The following is an 18461-nucleotide window of genomic DNA, read 5'->3' as shown; positions in this document are numbered from 1 at the left end:
AGACAGGTGAAGGCAGACACCCTTCTGCACCTCCCGTGTCCTACAGGGTGGGCAGGCCCCCTGTAAGGAAGGCTGTGGTGGCCCAGCGCTGCCCATGACTGGGGGAGTGTCTCCGTATCATTCCGGATTTCAGTGTTTAGAAGCACACTTGCCTGCAGCTATAAACTACATTCTCTGATAGTATAGTTTATACTCTGGTATTCTACCTGATCTCCCCCCTGTATTTTATTTATCTATTGCTTCAGAAGTCAGGCATAGAAGAGGACTTTTTCTGATGTGGATTCTTAAATTTCTTTTCAATATGGAACAGTGGGCCGTGAGATTTTAATTTGAGAGGTTTCTTCTATACTGTAAATAACAGGTTTTCCAGACTATAATGGTCATTAATCAAGTTGAAGATAGTAAGGTGATATATCACTGTGAAACAACATATTTTTGTGAATAGAGCAAACCCCAGGGTTAAAACAGATCTAAACTTTATGATGATAAGGAATTTTCTCTGCCATCAAACATTTTGTTTTTTTACATTCCTAGAATCCTATGATTCAAAAAGTATCAAATTACCTATATAAAACTACAGGCTTCTCTTTCCTAATACTTTCCTTTTTCCCAAATATCCTTAAATACTGTCCTAAAGTACATGTAACCATATAAATTAGATCTGCCAAGCCACCTCCCTTTTTCCTCCCAGGGTGATGAAGGAATGTTGGAGGCTGGCATAAGAGAATGATAGGTATCTTTTTAACAAGGTATTAAGAGTGACTCCCTGGAATAGTCCAGAAGAGTGAACACAAAGGCTTCAACCTGATTTAGAGGCTGAGTACATTATCCAGGTCCTACAAACATATCTCACCATTAACTAAGCCTGACACCTTCTGCTAGGTAAGAGTTTGAGCTGGCAATAAAATGTCCAATTCATTTGGTGGCAGTATTTATCATGGCTCATTTCACTCAAGCCTCCCTGGTTGGTATTACCACCAGGGTTGCCAGGTGAAGAGACTGGGACTTGTAGAGGAACTCAGTGAATCATTTGAAAGATGGGGATTTGAGTGTCTATTCTTCAGACAGTTGCATCTAGTATTCCACTCTTCACAGTGCCTAGAAAAATCCCTCATTCATTACTAAAAAGTGCACCCTAGTGTGTAAAGCACTGATAATGGAAGTGAGATTATGTTCACATAGAATGGGTGGAATATTTCTACTAGACTTTTAAAGAACTTTATCATCAGTGTTTTGACATAGAAGTTATACAGAAAAGTACTACACATTCGCATGTGCAGGGCTCAAAGGCCTGGGGCTGCCCATCCATGTGCCAATATCCTCAGTGACTAGATTTAAACAGAGTTGGGGATGGTTGTTTCTCTGATGTTTGAAGATGTTTGTTAATACCCAATTAGCATGACACACCTATGCATCTCTGCTTCTCAGAAGTTTTTCCAAACTGAGCTCCCAAGGCCTACAGACCAAACTTATGTCTTGCTTTCTGTGTCACTGGTTACTTAAGCATTTACTCCTTTGTTGACAAGCTTTGAACAGTCTCTTACCAAGACAAATAGGTCTCTGAACCCTCAATCTTTTTTGCCATACATTTTGCCATAACCCATATACAATATCACTCATTTCTGCATGTATTATGAAAAAGGAATACATACCAGACAACCCTCAGACACAAGTCCATGAGGGACTCTGGACCATCTGGATTCAGTTCCCCAGAGTTAAATCCAATGACCATGGTGTCAACACAGGCTCATTTTTCCTGTTTGACCCTTTCTTTTCTACACCCAACAGTGAAAGTAAGTAGTCTGAGAAGCCAGGATTATTCTCAACTACATTCAACTGAATGGTTGCACAACCCCAAAGCTTAGTCTATAAAAGCCACTCTGTGGTGTTTCATTCAACTTCTGTTATGGATACTCAAGTAACTTGATCTAAACACTTACTTCCTGGATTTTTCTAAGTTTTCCCTCAGTAGATTCTTTATTTCCAGTTTCACCTCCTCTGAAGACCTCCTGAAAGTCTCTCTTTAGGGCCACTGTACCAGACTCACTTTTATTCACCCTTTTATTTACTTTGATCCCACTGTAAAGCTTTAGGGAAGGCACTCATCACACCCTCTCTGAAGATGAGCTAGTCCATCCCTCACCTGGATAATCTGCCTCCAGCCATCACTCTTTCTGTCATGGTTCCAGATTTGTTTTTTCAAGCTGTTCTATCCCTTTGCCATCTCTAAAATATCAGGAAATATCTGCAAATTGTTTTTCCTATAATTCATCTTCTAAAAAGTTTTGAAATCCTACATTGTCTCCCCATTTCTAGAGTACTCAGAGAAAAGCCAAGGTTTCTATTTCTTTTTCTATCCAATCCTACTTCTCTGTCCTCTCCCTGCCAAGCTTAGCCATGCAATTCCATGGCTTCTAGCTTTGATCTTCTGCCAGGCTCTCACTCTTGGAGGATGTTCAACGTACACACCTCAGAATTGTTACTTTGATCTAAACTTTTCTATTTGATGTATGAAGTCTATCCTTTGTAGCTCATCAAGCACATTTTCTTGGATTTTAAGTTACTGGAAGGCAGGATTGTATAGAAATATGAGGAATTTTTGCTAATAAGAATCAATTGAGTAGGTGCTGTTTGATGATCATGAAGATAGCATTGAAGGTCACTCAAGTAAGATGCAAATTTTAACAGCTCATAGCTTGATTTCATCCTGGCTGAACAGTTATGCCACTTGATCCACCTGCATACCCACTCACTGGCACATCTGTTGTCACTGATAGTCCCCAGAGCAGAGTTCACTGTGGTCTGCTCTTGGCTCTGCAAGCTCTTGTGGCAGCCACCAGTGGGGATCTGTGCCTATCACTAGGGCAGTGCGGGACAAAGCCTAGGTGTGGAGTCAAGCACACAGAGCTGTGTAGGTGACTGTGACCGGCGCCTTGTCTCAGCCATACTTACTTGGTGAGGTGGGGGAGGCTGCACCTCCTTCTGTTGACGTGGTCGGAGGCTTCGTGTCTGGCACCGGCAGAGGCACAGGCCTGGCCATCGGTGGTGGCGGCGGCGGTGGCAACATTGGGGTGGGAAGGAATGGGTTGTGCACTTTGCCTTGGCTACTCCCGTTGGGCTGCAGAGCATGGAAACAAAACACGCATGCACGAGAAAGAGAAGAAACAGACACCAGCCATTAGTGGCCTCTAAAAACAAAAGACTCATGAAGCACCTTTCATGTAAATCACTAAGTATTTTAGCTGCTTGCTGTCTTCCATAAGCGCATGTAGATGAAAGAGCTGGACAACAGTCAAGAGAGTGCACAAAACACAGGCATGATGCCCTGACACTTATCTCTTGGATTCCTCTTACCTTTCTTATTGTTCCATGACATGACCTGCCAAGGGTCACTCTGGGTTTGTCATTTGAGTAACTAACTTGTGCTGGACAAGTTTTGATCCTGCATGAATTGCTACCTTTATCATGATCCTTAAATATTTATTTAATATATGCACTGTATAGAATGCAATATTGTTCCATATATCTATTTATAGAGAGATAATGAAGCTTCTAAATATGCATGAGGTAAAAAATATTTTATTTTCACTCTTCAAAGTTGATATTATATAACATTTAATAAATATGTTAAGTGAACATAAAAATTTCTTTCACATATTGTATAACATCAGGCACAGAAACTTTAGAATTTAGCTGTCAAAATTCTGCTAGGGAAAAATATCACTTCTAATTTTGATTTAAATTATATAAGCATGTGCCATAAGAGTCGTATTTATTTGGCTGCCTGGTGTTAGAACAACCAAATAATAGCTCTCTAACAAAAGAAAATTTCCCTCAGAAGAGGGTAATACAATCAATTTTATTTTCAAGTTTTTCAAAACAGTCCCATAAAGAGATCTGCCTTAAGCCTTATGAGGTTTTGATCAAAATATAAAACTGGGCATTTGACAGCTACGTTGGATGAGATCAGTACTATTTTAAAGAGCTAGAAATTAAAAAGTCAGATGCTTGATCTTGGTGACCATTTCAGTTTTCTTGTGCCCCCCCAAAGTGTTTTGACTGACTCCAGCTTTCACTGCCACTGTTCAATCACCCTGTGTTCGTTCTGCAGCCCCAGACCAAAATGCACTGGAAGGAGGTACTGCTTTCCTGGGCTTTGTAATAGTTCTACAGGGGCAGGCTGACTCCCCCAGCAATATTCATTTATATGTGTAGCGCTGTTCTTCAAAGATATCTCGTCTGACCATCAGAATGCTGTGCATTCTCTTGCCAGCAATGCCTGTGTGTTCTTTCTGAGTGGGCTAAAAGTCCATAAGTGAACACTTTAGTATAAGCCGAGCAAACGAATACACAAGCAAAAAGAAGAAGGCACCGTATCGATTTGTTGTCTAGACAGAAATGTATCTGCTAACACATCACCAGACATTAGTCAAAGCTGCCTGTTCTGTTTCAGATATGCAGAGTCAGGTATTTCCGCAAGGGAAGGAACCAGTGATGGAGGATATGATCTGGTATTCTAAGTTAGACACTCATAATCATGGCTATTCAGGGACTTCTGTGAGGTTATTAGGAGAAAAGGAAAATTAAATTTGGCTTTATGTTGACTGTTGTTTACTATTAATTTTTATTATTATTGACCTTGGGGATCACTATGTACTGCAGACATTTAATTCTCCATTTAAAATGAAATTTGTCATTTTTTTAAAAAATCACTTTTGCATCTGGAATATCATTTCAAATTGTGACTATATGGTTTGTTTCAGAAAATAAAAAGGAAAACATTTCATTTGAAGCTATTGAATAATGTTTAGTTTTATACAAAGATAAGTGGGAAAGATAACTACTTGCAGAAATAACAAACTATAATAAACTGTACTTCCAGCATCTTGAGTTCAAGTACTGGTCAACTTGATCTAAAGTGTTAGAAGACTGTATTTTTAAAAATATCCACTTAGTTGATATGAAACATCTGTGCCCCCTCCTTCCCTGAACTGTGCCCCCCCCCAAATCATTATTTTAAATTATTTGGTCTTTTTATTTTGTTAACTATATGAGCTCAAGTGTTAGTATGCACAAGATGGAATTATCAGCTCACAGACCTTTGGAGGTTATAAAGCTCACCCTTGAGATGATTTATACCTATAAACTTTGACAGTTGCAAATTTAACACAAACACTGTTTTAAACCCTGGCCAATCACTCTTAGTGCAAGTTAACTTTCCCACAATCTAGAATAAATATGACATTTGCCTACAGTCAGTCAGCACAATATCAGAGCACAATGTCACATGGTCAGAAGGTCTCCCCTTGTTATTTTTACATTTGGTTGATATTTCTAAAGAAATGGGGGGAAAAAAAAGGTTTCCTTACATTGAGGAACCCCACCTGTCCAGCCTGCTGACCAGCATCAGGGCAGACAAGTTGGACAAACTCTTTCAGCGTCTCCTGAGGGTGATAGCGGATGGCGGGGTGGGAGAAGTAAGGCCCAGGCTGCTGGATGATGGGTGATGTTGGAAAATGAAGAGTCGACGGTGTTGCGTGTGGACTTGCTGTAGGAAAAGAAAACACGAGTCAGTCTTAGGATGAGAAAGGCTAGCTTTGTGAGAGCTTCGACACCTGTTCAAGCTCTTTTTTTTTTTTCACACTTCTTCTTCCGACCCAATTCAGAGGATTGCCCCTGTGACAGGACACTGGAGAGGCTGATAGATTTTCTGCCCACAGGCTCAAGACAAACATGGAGGTTAGATTAGGGTCCAGTTTCAAGCTGTCTTTCTATTTTCAGTGGACGTGAGTTATAAAGGTATTAATAATCCTTGGTGAAGCTGCATATTATTCATTACCTTAAGAGCCTTTTAAATGAAGCAAGCAATAAAAAATGTATTTGGTAGATTAGACCTGATTTAACTGACATTACATATGACAAATTCTAGTTTGCACATATGGATCCCTTCTCGTGCTGAACTCGCCACAGACAATAATTCATTGTTAAAGCTCTTATACCTCTTTCAGGGAAATTTCTAGGGACTAATTTAGGATGGCTTTTTATTTTTTGAAGAATATAGTAAATGATCACTTAGTGAACCTATGCGATTTGGGTACCTCATTGACGCAAGAGGTTTATGTCACTTTCTTCTTTCCATTTCAAAGCCAAACTCAGAAATGTGTAAATGTTAGAGAAGGGGAACTCACAGGCTGAGTAAGCAGTGACCCTGGCTTAAGTGCTGGCGTGCTGCCCATAAAAACTGATAAAAGGCTCAGACAACTATTACTCCCTTATATGTGAACCCTGCAAAATTCCATTTGTACAAGGAGATTACTTTAGATTTAAAAACTTATGTGAGGTACTTAATAATTTTCCTGAGAGGACTGTTACCCTTGTGTTGTGCGGGAGGAGGAGGGCACTATGTGGGGTGTAGGGGCTGAACCCTCAAACCAGGTTACATCAAGATGGCAGCTCCCACTTCTCTATCGAATAAAAGCAAATCAATGGATTTCTCCTTCCTTCCTTTTTGTAGTTTAAAATCTTTTAACTCAAAAAGTCCCTGCAAGAAGAAAACAAATACTCAAATCTGGAGGTAATAGGATTTTCCTAACACTGAAGGGTCACTTAAGCAAGAGAGGCCCCATGTCCTGCCTCTACTCCACAGGTGGGGGAGCATATAAAAAAGGATTCCTTTATACTCTAGTGGACAATGTTTAGCTAGGGTATGTTCTAACTAATAATTGGAATGGTTAGGGCGTTAAGGTTTAGGATGACATCTGTCGTTTTCACTGAGTAGAAATGGAGATATGGAGGAGTCAGTCCCTGTCTTGCAGATGGCTTGATGGAACCCTTTCCTTCAAGCAACCTTTAATCTAGAGAGTAAATCACCCTAGCCTTCTACTTGGAGCTTGGGATACTTTTTCAGCCAACACAGAACTTTGTCCTAATCATACACTTGAGGGCAGCTTGAACATAACCTACTCTAACCAGAAACTTGTCACTTTCAATCTTCTTATTTTGCTCTTGTCCTAACCTTCTCATCTGAACAATTTATTTTTCTTCATTGAATAATTCAATATGCTATCCTAAGAACAATGTACAGAATTCAGTAAGTATTTGTTGAAGGTACAGTGAAGAATCAAATACACAATGGTGCACTAATCAATAAAATAACTATACAAGTAAATAGACTTATAACTGCCCCCCACACACACTCCCACACCTGGCAAAGAGCCAGGCAGCTTGTAGAAAAACTGGTAAAACTTAGGGCTTAATACAATAAAGGACACATCTTAGAAGCCATTATTATCTCACGAGTTAAAATCCACAAGCTAAAATGTTAAACGGTCATCTCTTACTCTGTAATTTGTACACTTGGCTTTAAAGAAAAGGTAATTCCAAAGTTTCCTAAGGTTCAAAAGACAGAGGAGTCCTCAGGGGAATGTGGTGATGGATTACAGGTGTTTAGGAGGTGAGTGGGGTGTGGTAACACTCATGTGAAGGAGTGGACACCTGTACCCTAAAATCATACATTTAAACCATTGTGATCACAATAAAAATAATGTAATTAAAAAAAAAAAAGAACCATCCAATGTAGTATGTCACTTTGCCTGTAGCAAGAAACTCTGACCCAGAACCCTGCATTTATTTGACTGAACAGTACCTAAAATATTTATTTATTTATTTATGCACACAGTACTGGGGTGCAGGCCAGAGGTGCAGAGGGGGTGAGGGGATTCACCAGAGACAGAGTGGGGAATAGAACAGGCCAATGGATGAAGTAGACTGCTGAGGGGAGCAGCAGGCGGGTCGGGAGCAATCTGCTGTACCATGTGGGTCACGTCTGGGGTGGGGATGGAACCTGCACTGAAGTGGCTGCAGCCAGTTTGCAGTGCTGGGCTTAATCTGGTGAGCCAAAGGGGAGGGCCATGATTGAACAGTTTCTAATGAGAGATGGAATATGGCATTTCCCAATGAGACTGGCCATGGCCTGGGGACAAGATGAGACACTCTACTCCTGCAGCATGTCAAGCACAATGACAGCAACTCTGCGAGAGCCCCTGGGGGAAGCGGACCCTGTTGGAAACAAGTGGTGATGCTTTAGGTGCTCCTGAAAAGTGATGGATGGTTGTGAGATTCAAAGTAGTGGTGGTCAGCAGAGAATGCCACCCAAGAGGAAAAACTGCTAGAACAAAGATTTGGCAGATAAATGTTAAAGAAACTTGATAGAGTCAATAATTCATCAGAAACCCCTCTGCTAATTGCTAGCAAACATTCTTGCCCTCTCTTTGTTGTTGTTGCTAAACATGTCCAAAAACCATTAACAATTTACATTTAGAACTAGTTTTTTTAATTTTAATGTTGTAAAAACCATTTAGTCACCTTTACCTTGCAGCATTACTTTATTCTGGGATAAACCTGAGAACACAGGTTAGCATATGCAATTAATTCTACAATGAGTACTTCATAAAGATCAATTAATTCTTAATTAATACCAGGAAATCATTCAGCTTGTCGATTGAAGTTAGACAATTGCTGAGTCTGCATTTCAAAGGCTTGTCCTTCATCTCCCCTACTTTCTTGGGCCTGGGCTTTTTGGTTTAGCCATTTATTCACTGTGGAACTGCATCTAAAACACTCAGGAGTCTGAGCTTGAACTTCTTCAAATAGAAAACTGTTGTGTGACAGACATCACAAAGTTAAATATTGCTAAATATATTTCTCTGGAGAAGCTGCTGATTACACTCTTACTGGAAGATGAAGCCTGTTCTTCCAAAGGTTCTTCCATTGCTCTAAAGCTCAGTGTTACGAACTCAGCATTGTCTACATTTAATTTTCTTCTTCCTATTTCTTGTTTTTTTCTCTTTCATCTTGAATTGTAAGTACTGAGTGTGCCTACGTTTTTGAGTAAGTAGTCTCAAATCACTTCAGAAAGCATTGTTGGGGGTACCATCAATCACTCAATTAGTAAAATTCCTGAATGCACTATGAGACTGTCATATCGGGCCCTATCTGAGCGAAACTACTGTTAGGAATCTGGCATGGTGCTAATGCAATGCACAAAGAATGGTAGGAGTCCAAATTTTTGACGGAGAAAAACATCTCTTATGGATGTGTGTGTGTGTGAGTAGTTGACACAATAAAAAATTATAGCACATTATGTAAATGCGTATTTAGATCCTTTAAAATGTGCATTATTTACTTGAGAGTCAATAAAGGCTTTTCTCAAGTGGTTACAGTTTATTACAGTGCATCCATCTGTATCCATGTTGATGTTAATACAATTTTGTGTATTAAAAGGCACTACAAAATTGGCTGCTTCTGGGGTCCAATACTCTTAGTACCCCAGGCCAGAAACAGCAGAGTATCAGAAACATTTCACTCTGGGTAGATCTCACTGCTGGTTTAAACTTTAAATAAGGCCAGACTTATTTGAAACAACTGATTGGGCTTTTCACGAATATAAATACGATGGGAAGGAAAGAAATTTGATCAGGTTCCTTTGGCTGGAATGGCACTGCTTCCACATTCTGAATAAAGTAGCCACAATGAAAGAAATAGAGAAGCAGAATTACCCAAAGGGTATAGGGCTCAGTCATTTATTAAAAACGATCATATTACTGGATATGTTTTTTTAAATGAAAGCAGGTCACGCAGGTTGGGATACTTGTTTGCATCCTCCCAGCCCTCATTCTTAGAAGTACTAGGTAGGTTTTAGTTTAAAATTAAAATTACACACATGTCTTTAAACTTCAAACTGCTTCTGTCTTGAAAGTATAACTGATGAAACCTGGGGATGGGGAAAGTGAAGGCTGTTACTGCGTTGCTGTGTATGTTGAGAGATTTTGATACAAGTGGTTCTTGATCTGAGAGCCCACCACAGAGACAAAGACTTACAGATATGTTCTAGCTCAAAGAAGATGATATCAAAGAGGTGTGGCCAGACAAGTTTGTAAATTTATATTTCATTCTTGGAAAGGAGATAGAAGAAGAAAACTCCCTCTAACTATACTTCCAACGGTTTGCCCAAACTCCACTCTTGGAATTCTAATAACCCTGCCACATTTTTCCTCAAACCAAAATTTCATAGGCTGACATATATTTGTCTATATAATCCTGACATTGCCTTAATGCTTTATTCTTGTCCACGAGCTGTGACAGATTCCCACAAGTCTCTCCGGGACTTGGATTTTTTTCATGTCAGCACTTGCTTTCCAGCATGAGCCTGTAAACCTCATCTCTCTGAGATGATCCAAAGAAAAGGTGTTGAGAGCAACACAAACATTCAAATCTAGTCTTCCATTAGGGGCACTATGCTCTTCAAACAGCCTTCTTTCCTTCAAGCACCAACCATCCTACTCAAGCCCTGGCATTTGCTAGACTTCAAAGTCTTGCTGTTTATCAACTCGAATTCAATAGCAACTGGTGCAATTCCAAACTGTTTTGCTCTGTGGGTGTCATTGTAAGTTACCTAACTGTCCTCAGCAGTAGATGTTTTCTAGACAGAAATAACCATTTCTAGAGAACAAAAAGTGGCATTAAGAACTTTCAACTATTCATATTCAGAAGTAAAGATTTTAATAAGGCAGAACTCTAATAGATGAAAAAAATGGAGGAGAAAGACATATTGCACTGAAAAAAATCTCCCATAAGGGTAAATGGAACGTGAATTGTTTGTGTTGTCAACTATTATGTACTTTGCTTCCTCAGAATTCAAGACCACAATACATAATACCATTATTACCTACTTGAAGTTGAGAAATCTATCTTAATGGTCTATAGCTATAATTTATAAATCGTGCATGAAGTCAGACCCGCTATTAAGCCTAGAAGTTTGGGATTATGGAATTCAGTGACAAAAGGCAAGGGGACTTTGGAAATAGCTTTCAAAACTTTCAGAGATAGAGCCATTTCTAAATCACAAGACTGTCTCAAAGCAAGCTAAGGTTTTCAAACATAGCACACATTTTTAACATCACTGAGTCACAAATGAAAAGATGTGGACATGGAAAATGACAAGGAACATGCAACATTGCATAGTGACTTAGAAAACATGAGTATTTTTACATTATTGCTACCAGACAGAGTTACTTTATGCTACACTAGATTGGCAAAGAGGCTGGTATATTCTATTCCATTTGAATTATGAGTATCTTTAGGGGGGAGATCAAAGTCCAATGTCTTTGGAAACCAGATGAAAAAATTGAGAGGCTCAGGTCTTTTTAAACTTTTATTTCAGCCAATGGTAGCTACTTACAAACACTTCTTGCTCAAAGGCCTTGGCTTATATTCTAGACCAGGGGTTGGCAAACATTGTCTGTAAAGGTCAGAGAATAAATAGTTTAGGCTTTGCAGGCCTCATGGTTTCTGCTGCAATTACTCAATTCTGTTACTCGAGTGGAGGAGCAGCCATAGATATTACATAACCAGCGAGTGTGGCTGTATTCCAATAAAAATTCTATTTTCAAAAACAGGCAGAGGGCTGGATTTGACTTGTGGGCCATAATCTGCTGGCCCCTGGAGTAGGCCCACAAAATTCCTGTCTAATCTCCAAATACCTGTCACACCCACTTGTGAGCTGAGAGTGGACATTCATTGTCCCTTCCACCTCTTCCCTGCCAAACAGTGTCCTTGTTCCAGGTTTTTTGAGGACCCTCACCTTTTTGCAGCTTTACAAAGCAATCAGCTTTCTTTTTATATTTCCACTAACCATCCACTGTAACCATCTTTTTTTCTTTACTGGTCTACTTCATTAGCCCTTTTCCCACTTTAGCTCTCTGATCATCCCCCCTTCACCATTATTCCATTATTTAGCTCACTGTAGTCTTTGCTGATTTTCAACAACTTTGTATATATTATTTCAAGTTAAACCTATGAAGAAATATACGAGGATCATTGGCTTTGGAATCAGACATGGATTTAAATTTAAAGATTTATTGATTTATTTTGCATAAAATATCTGGGGTGTAGGCCAGAGCTGTGGGGGGCAGTGAGAGGATTCACCAAAGACAGAGTGGGGAGTAGAACAGGCAGTGAAATACACTGTGGGAAGCCACAGGTGAGACAGGAGAGATCTGCTGCACCATGGTGGGTCACCTCCAGGGTGGGGGATTAACTCAGGTCGCAGAGGTGATAGCATGAGAGCAGTGAGACTTAACACCTAGGCCATCAAAGAGGCCCTGGTTTTAAATTTGACCTCATGAGCTATGCTTTGAGTTTCTGTTCTTCTCTCAGACTCAATTTTACCACCTGTGTAATGGTGCTAATAAGACCCAACAGATTTATTTTGAGGATTGAATGAGACAATATATAGGCACATGGCATAGTTCCTGATCATATGGTTAAGTGATCAATAAATATTAAACTGCTAATACTATCACAGGCAAGGAAGGAGGTGGGGAGGAATAAATTGAAATCTGTTCCTATGGGATAGAATCTGTCCTGAATGTTGAATACACAGGTGGAAGGGTATGCTAGTTATGAGTAAGAGGTACTTGCTGCCTATCTGTTCTTGGACAAGGAACACTTAATTATGGATGAGAGTAGCAATATTAGTATGGATATGACATGTAGGCCTTGAAAAAAATTCTATAACCAAGAAAATGCTAACCCAAGGCAACAATAACCATAACCTTGACCTAACAGCCAGAGAGACTATGACATATAGTATATGTCACATGACATATGACACAGTATGTTAAGGAACATACATAGTCTTGACCAAGTATACTCTGAATTTCTACTTTGCTTCAGTCTTGGACTCTGACAATCTAGTAATTTAGAATGCTGCAGTTGTCTTCCTCTAGATACTATTTTTCACTTAGACCTATAGCTCCTGAGTGTCCATTTTGACATACCTGTCCTACTTTTCTATGCTGATCCCTGGTATCCTGGCATACTTACAACCTAACCAGATTCTGAAGTGTAGGTCAGAGCTGTGGGGGATGAGAGGATTCACTAGAGACAGAGTGGGGAGCGGAACAGGCAGATGTACTGAAATACGCTGCTAAGGGGAGCAGCTGACAAGACTGGAGAGGTCTGCTGCGTCATGTGGGTCAGCTCCTTGGCCAGGCTTCCCCAAAGCTGCATACAATGGAAATATCTCCCATTTCCTTGAAAGGGTCCACCATGTCAGTTATTGGGAGCTGTTTATCAGAGATCTAATACAGATTGATGGCTAAAAAAAAAGTTTTTTTTTTGTTTTTTTTTAAGGTCTGGGGTTTATTTAAGGAACATTTTGTAAGATAAAGGGATTTGAGTTTTAGTTTTGTGTCTGCCACTACCTGGCTTATAAATGTGGATAACTTTTCTCCTCCAGTTCTCTCATCTGCAAGATGAGGGAGAGTGTGAACTTACTTTGGTTTAGTTATTCAGTCTCAGAGATAACATTTACCAATAGCTTAGTATGATTGATCTACAATAATAGATTCAAATCTAAAATATCTGAAACAAGGGAGTATATGATTTCTAAAAATAAATTAATTTTTAAATATTTCTGGGATGTTAAGTTCTAAGGTATAACTACACTCAGATTTTAACATATTCTGGCTTTGACGAGGTTGTAATGTGGGTTTCCTCTCCGCCCAAAAGTAAATTATTCCTATTTTATATGATTTGAAAGATTATACTTGGGATCCAGAAATGTAATACTGTTAATTTATTTGGAAAAAATGTGAGTGCTCCAAGACCCCAAAAAATAACCTATTAAATCATACCAAGTAGAAAAGTTCTACTTTCAGAAAAGTGAGGTAAACCTGTATTTAGAGTTTTAAAAACTTTTAGTGAGATAGTGTTCCAGACTTTGCTACTTGTGAGGCCTCCTCTCTGACCAGACCATATTTGTACATGAATTGCCCAAGCCACATGATGGTTACTGTGCAAGGCTTTCAAATATCACACAACAGCTGTGATTATTGTACTAAAAGACTGTTTAATAAGCAAAGTCAACAAGCCCCCAGTTCCATGATGAGAACTTGATCTTCCAGGTAATATGTAAGCAATGCAATGAGACAAGAGATGAAGATTAAAGACGAGTCAACTTTTAAGAAAAGGCAACCACCTTCAGTCAGATCATGAGGTTAACAGAAATGAGGCAGGAATCTGTTGTTGACCTGTTAGAAATTCACCGGATCACAAATTACTGTCTTGGGAAAGAGATTTTCAAAAGTAAGATACTTGGAGGTGCTCTAGCCTCTTAGAGGATAACCAGGTGCTGAGACCTGCGTTTGCATGTCCTTTATCTCCAGATTAAAAAAAAAAAGTTAAAAAACAGGCAGATAAACCCCACTACACCCCATGACAAGCTTAGTGATGAGTTGATCAGCAGTGCCTCCCATCTCCCCCAAACACACACACACACACACACACACACACAATCAGTGTCAGGTTCAAACTGCAGTTTAATCCCTGGTTACAATAGGGTAGGTTTCAAAGGGTCCCCCTGAATTCAAGCATCTTCCTGAATCCACCCCATAGTATTCACAGATCTCTTGGACTGCTGGTAGACTTCACACAAGGACAAGAAGGAAGTATGAGAAGAATCAGTTCAGTTTTTTGTCAGTGGACCACGTTTTTACTTCAGGTTGGGCTGCACCTAGCTCTGTGCCAGCACCTAGGTACCTTACCTTTCTCTTCTGCAAAACAGAAGCCAAATGTCTAGAGAAAGTTTTCGAGGTGGGCTAATCTAGGCTTAAAGTCATTCACTTACTATGTTAATTTAGGCCAAGCTATTTGACATTTCTGAGCTTGCATCCCTTGTCTGCAATTGGTAGAACAGCATGAATTTACGAGATTTTCCTGCAGATCTGAATTACTGTATGTAGGTGCCCAGTAAATAGTGGCTTACTCATTTAAAAAGAAGCTGTTGGGAATCTATAATGTGCCAGACAGTATGCTAGACTCTGGGTTATTATCATGCTAGAAGTGTGTTTTTAGAATAAATTCAGATAAATAAAAAGTAACCAGGACTAATGTGGCAACAGTAGATAAATGGGAATCGAATTAAAGATAGTTGTTTTTAACTGTCCTCGTGGATCTAGAGTTCAATGGATGGGCCAATGTCCCTTCTCTATGACACGGATTTTAACTGAGCTTTGCTGCCCTCCCTGTGGGATACGTCACACGGCTAGTGAATGAGCTGGGCTCACTGGCCAGCACACAGGCAGGCTTGCTGACTCTCCTGAGGTGGCCAGTGCTCACGATTGCCTGCCCAGCACTCCTGCAGCCTTTCTTTGGGTATCTACCCCTCCCCAGCCCCAGTCTGCATGGGAAGGGTGGACTTAACCCTCCCCTGCTCTTTGAGAGGGCATGTAACCCAGGCCACATGAATGAGAAACCCCATTATCTCATACACACACACACACACATACATATGTATACATATATGAGCAATATATTATATAAGGTACTATAATACTTTATATCAATTATGTGTATGTAAAAGTGAGTTTCATGTTTTTTTTTAAGATTTATTTATTCATACAGAACTGAGGTACAAGCCAGAGGTGCAGGGTTGGTGAGAGGCTTCACCAGAGACAGAACAGGCAGATGGATGAAGTACACTGCTGAGGGGAGCAGCAGGTGGGTCAGGAGAGGTCTGTTGTGCTATGTGGGTCACCTCCAGGGCGGGGGATCGAACTCAGACTGAAGTGGCTACCATCAGCTTTCAGTACTGCATCCTAAACTGTTGCGTGACCAGGGAGGGCCAAAAGTGAGTTTTGACAGTGAGCAAATGGACAAAATTAAACCAATCAGAGCCATTAAGTGTTGAGAATGGGCACTTTCTTAGTTCTATTAAGGAAGCAGTTCTCTATTTTGGAATTGAGTGGGAATTAAGTCTGTAGCTATTCACATCATTAATGCCCCAATCTGAAGAGATTTAGTCTAAAAATGAACCTCACACTGGAGAACAGCAGTGCCAAGAGAAAGAGATGCACAGATTTCTGAAGGCATCACCTGAGCACTTCCATCCAGCTCTACCTGAAAGTATAAATCCCCAGCTTTTTTCACTTACATGAACCAATCATTGTTTTCTTTTGGGGAAGCACAGGGGTGGCCACTTGAAACTGGATTTCTTTCACTTGTAAGAATATCTCCACTTGAAAGTATCCTCATTAATATGACCTTATTAATCCTATTCATTCCTGGGTATGCAATAATTTAATGCATCTTATTATGCTATCAGGAATTTGGGGATTTAGGAAGATCTAGAGATTTTCCCCAGGGATGCCAAGGTTTTCTGAATTTACACTGCATGCAATTAAAAGGACCCACAGATAGACACAACTCAACCCCCCATAAATACTTTAAATATCTGTTATGTTATCCCTTTCTTCAATTCCCTTCTCATTCATCTCATCATAGTAATAATTATTTGCTTAACGTCTCTCCATTCCACAGATAGCAGGGGCAGGACTGCCTATCAGGTTTGTTCATTAGGACCTAGGACCATGCTTAGCACATGGCAAATGCTCAATAATTATTTGTTGCATTGAGTCCTGTAAACAACAGACTGATGCAACAACAAGGTGCTTGTCCTTTCAGCAAGAGCTATGGCTGAGTGAAGCTCCCCACAGTGCAGCCGCCACCAGGCAAATGAGAGAAGGAGCCTGCACCCCTCTGCCTCCTGACTTCCCACCCCCACCTCCATCTATAAAAGCCGTGGGCTGGGGTAACTGAGTTGACTTGCGTCTCTGAGACCACATGTCCCCTTCCAGGCATAGGTGATTCCCCTGAGAGGGGAGAAAGACACTTTTCTAGGCCCACAAATGTGGAGACAGCAGGGTTTAGGAGTGAGGCTGGACGGAGTGAGTGTCCTTTCAAGAGAACCACAGATGAAGGAATCAGAGAGACACCTCACATGCAACCACATACTACACACCAAGCCCTTTTCACATGTCATTTCTCCTCACTGAAGGGGCCTCCACTTAATGGCCCTTAAGGTTTGTACAGATGGGAAAACCAAGGCTTGCGGACGATCAGGGACTTGCACACGCTGATGCAGACCCCAAGGGGCTGGCCAGGACTTGAATTCTACTCTGACTCCACAGCTCCTGCTCTTTTCATTATTCTCTGCTGCTTCTATTTGAAGTATTTCTCAGAGGCCATGCAGTTTATTTCTTTTGAGCATGTTTAGTTCATGATCCCTTATTATTGTAATACAAACTGGTGATTCTGATGGGTTTTGCACACAAGAAAAAGGAATTGCTTGGGAAGAAGGCAACTGCCACTTAATGGGATAAAATGGCAAATGACAAATGTGAATGTACTGTGGCAACATACACTTTAAAAAAATTCCACATAGGTGAGTGATTCCATATACTAGTTTCAACAATACCAAGAATTTGGCAAGAAATGGAGACTCTGGTGATACTGCAACCACTTTAAGACGATCTTCCGTTCTCATTCTGGATATCACTGCTTACTCCTTTTCCGACATGGATGATAAGCTGATACTACATAAACATTGTTAAAGCTACAGTTCCCGTGCTATGGTAATTCACTTAACTTTAACATGATTTATGGTTCTGTCAATAGGGGAGGTTGAAAACCCATACTGAAGCTTAAATATGAGCTTTATATTTAAAAGAGCAATTGTGTGTGTGTGTGTCTGTGTGCATGTGAGAGAGGGAGGGACAGACAGACAGACAGACAGACACATTAACATGTCAGGAGAGCTGCAAGTGTAGTCTTGAATTTTTAATTCTGCTCTATAAAAAAAAATAAAGCAAATCAAAATGAAGAATCAACATCATATTAAGCTAAATTAGAAAGAAAGAACTGCTAGGAATTACCTGAATGTGTGATTTATAGCACAAGTGGTGGCTGAAAGTCTTAATAATAAGAGAATTTCTAAGAGCTCATACTCAGAACCATGGCCTTCATATATGCTTATGGGTATGTGTGTGTGTGAGAGAGAGATAGACAGACAGAGAGAACTGGAGAGACAGAGAGAGAGAGAGAGAGAGAGAGAGAGAGAGAGAGAGAGAGAGAGAGAGGAAGTGGGGGGGGTGGGAGAGAGAGAAAGGGGCCTGGGATTCCAAAGGAGAGCTCCTTTTGTCAAGATGAGTTTAAATCTAGAGCCACGTGGTTAATCATCCTATTCTTCTCCCTGGCACTCACCCTGAGGCATTTTGCCTCTTTAAGAGATTAGGAAGCCAATTGGTGTGACTGCTCTAACCTGTCCTCCTTGGGACAACATATTAACAGGATTCCACTGCAGTAGAGCTCTCTTTAGAAGTTTGCTTCAGGGATGACAAATTAACCCAGCAGGGCGTCCCACACATCTATCTGGGTACAAATTATTAGTGTAATAGAGCTTTTAGTTATGCATTTATCTAGTAATTATTGAACAGTTACACAAAACCAAGCTGAGCAGCCATGGCCCCTTTATGAGGTTCTCTCAGTGGGTGGTCTTACAGTTAATTTAGGATAGTTCTCCACTAAGCAGTTCACTTGCAGACAAATTAGCTAAACAGCCT

At 40.3% G+C, this 18461-nt stretch overlaps 1 protein-coding gene across 3 annotated transcripts in view; it reads right to left on the bottom strand.

Annotated features, from left to right (window-relative positions):
• The window catches only part of NFIA (nuclear factor I/A), a 349822-nt gene that overhangs the window by 48228 nt on the left and 283133 nt on the right, over nucleotides 1-18461 (bottom strand). For 2 of the 3 annotated variants that reach the window (XM_004679057.2, XM_004679058.2), the window contains exons 8-9: nucleotides 5370-5548; nucleotides 2953-3118 (exon numbers count right to left, since the gene is read on the bottom strand). In XM_004679057.2, coding sequence (XP_004679114.1) covers nucleotides 2953-3118; nucleotides 5370-5548 — 345 coding nt within the window. The remainder of the gene's footprint in view (nucleotides 1-2952; nucleotides 3119-5369; nucleotides 5549-18461) is intronic. The other variant, XM_012722388.1, reaches the window with a different exon arrangement.

Source organism: Condylura cristata, unplaced genomic scaffold (genome assembly GCF_000260355.1).
Source record: "Condylura cristata isolate star-nosed mole 26May11 unplaced genomic scaffold, ConCri1.0 scaffold00008, whole genome shotgun sequence".
In the NCBI taxonomy this organism is placed as follows: domain Eukaryota; kingdom Metazoa; phylum Chordata; class Mammalia; order Eulipotyphla; family Talpidae; genus Condylura; species Condylura cristata.
Note: the sequence above shows the minus strand (reverse complement) of the source record. Positions and strands in the feature narration are given on the sequence as shown.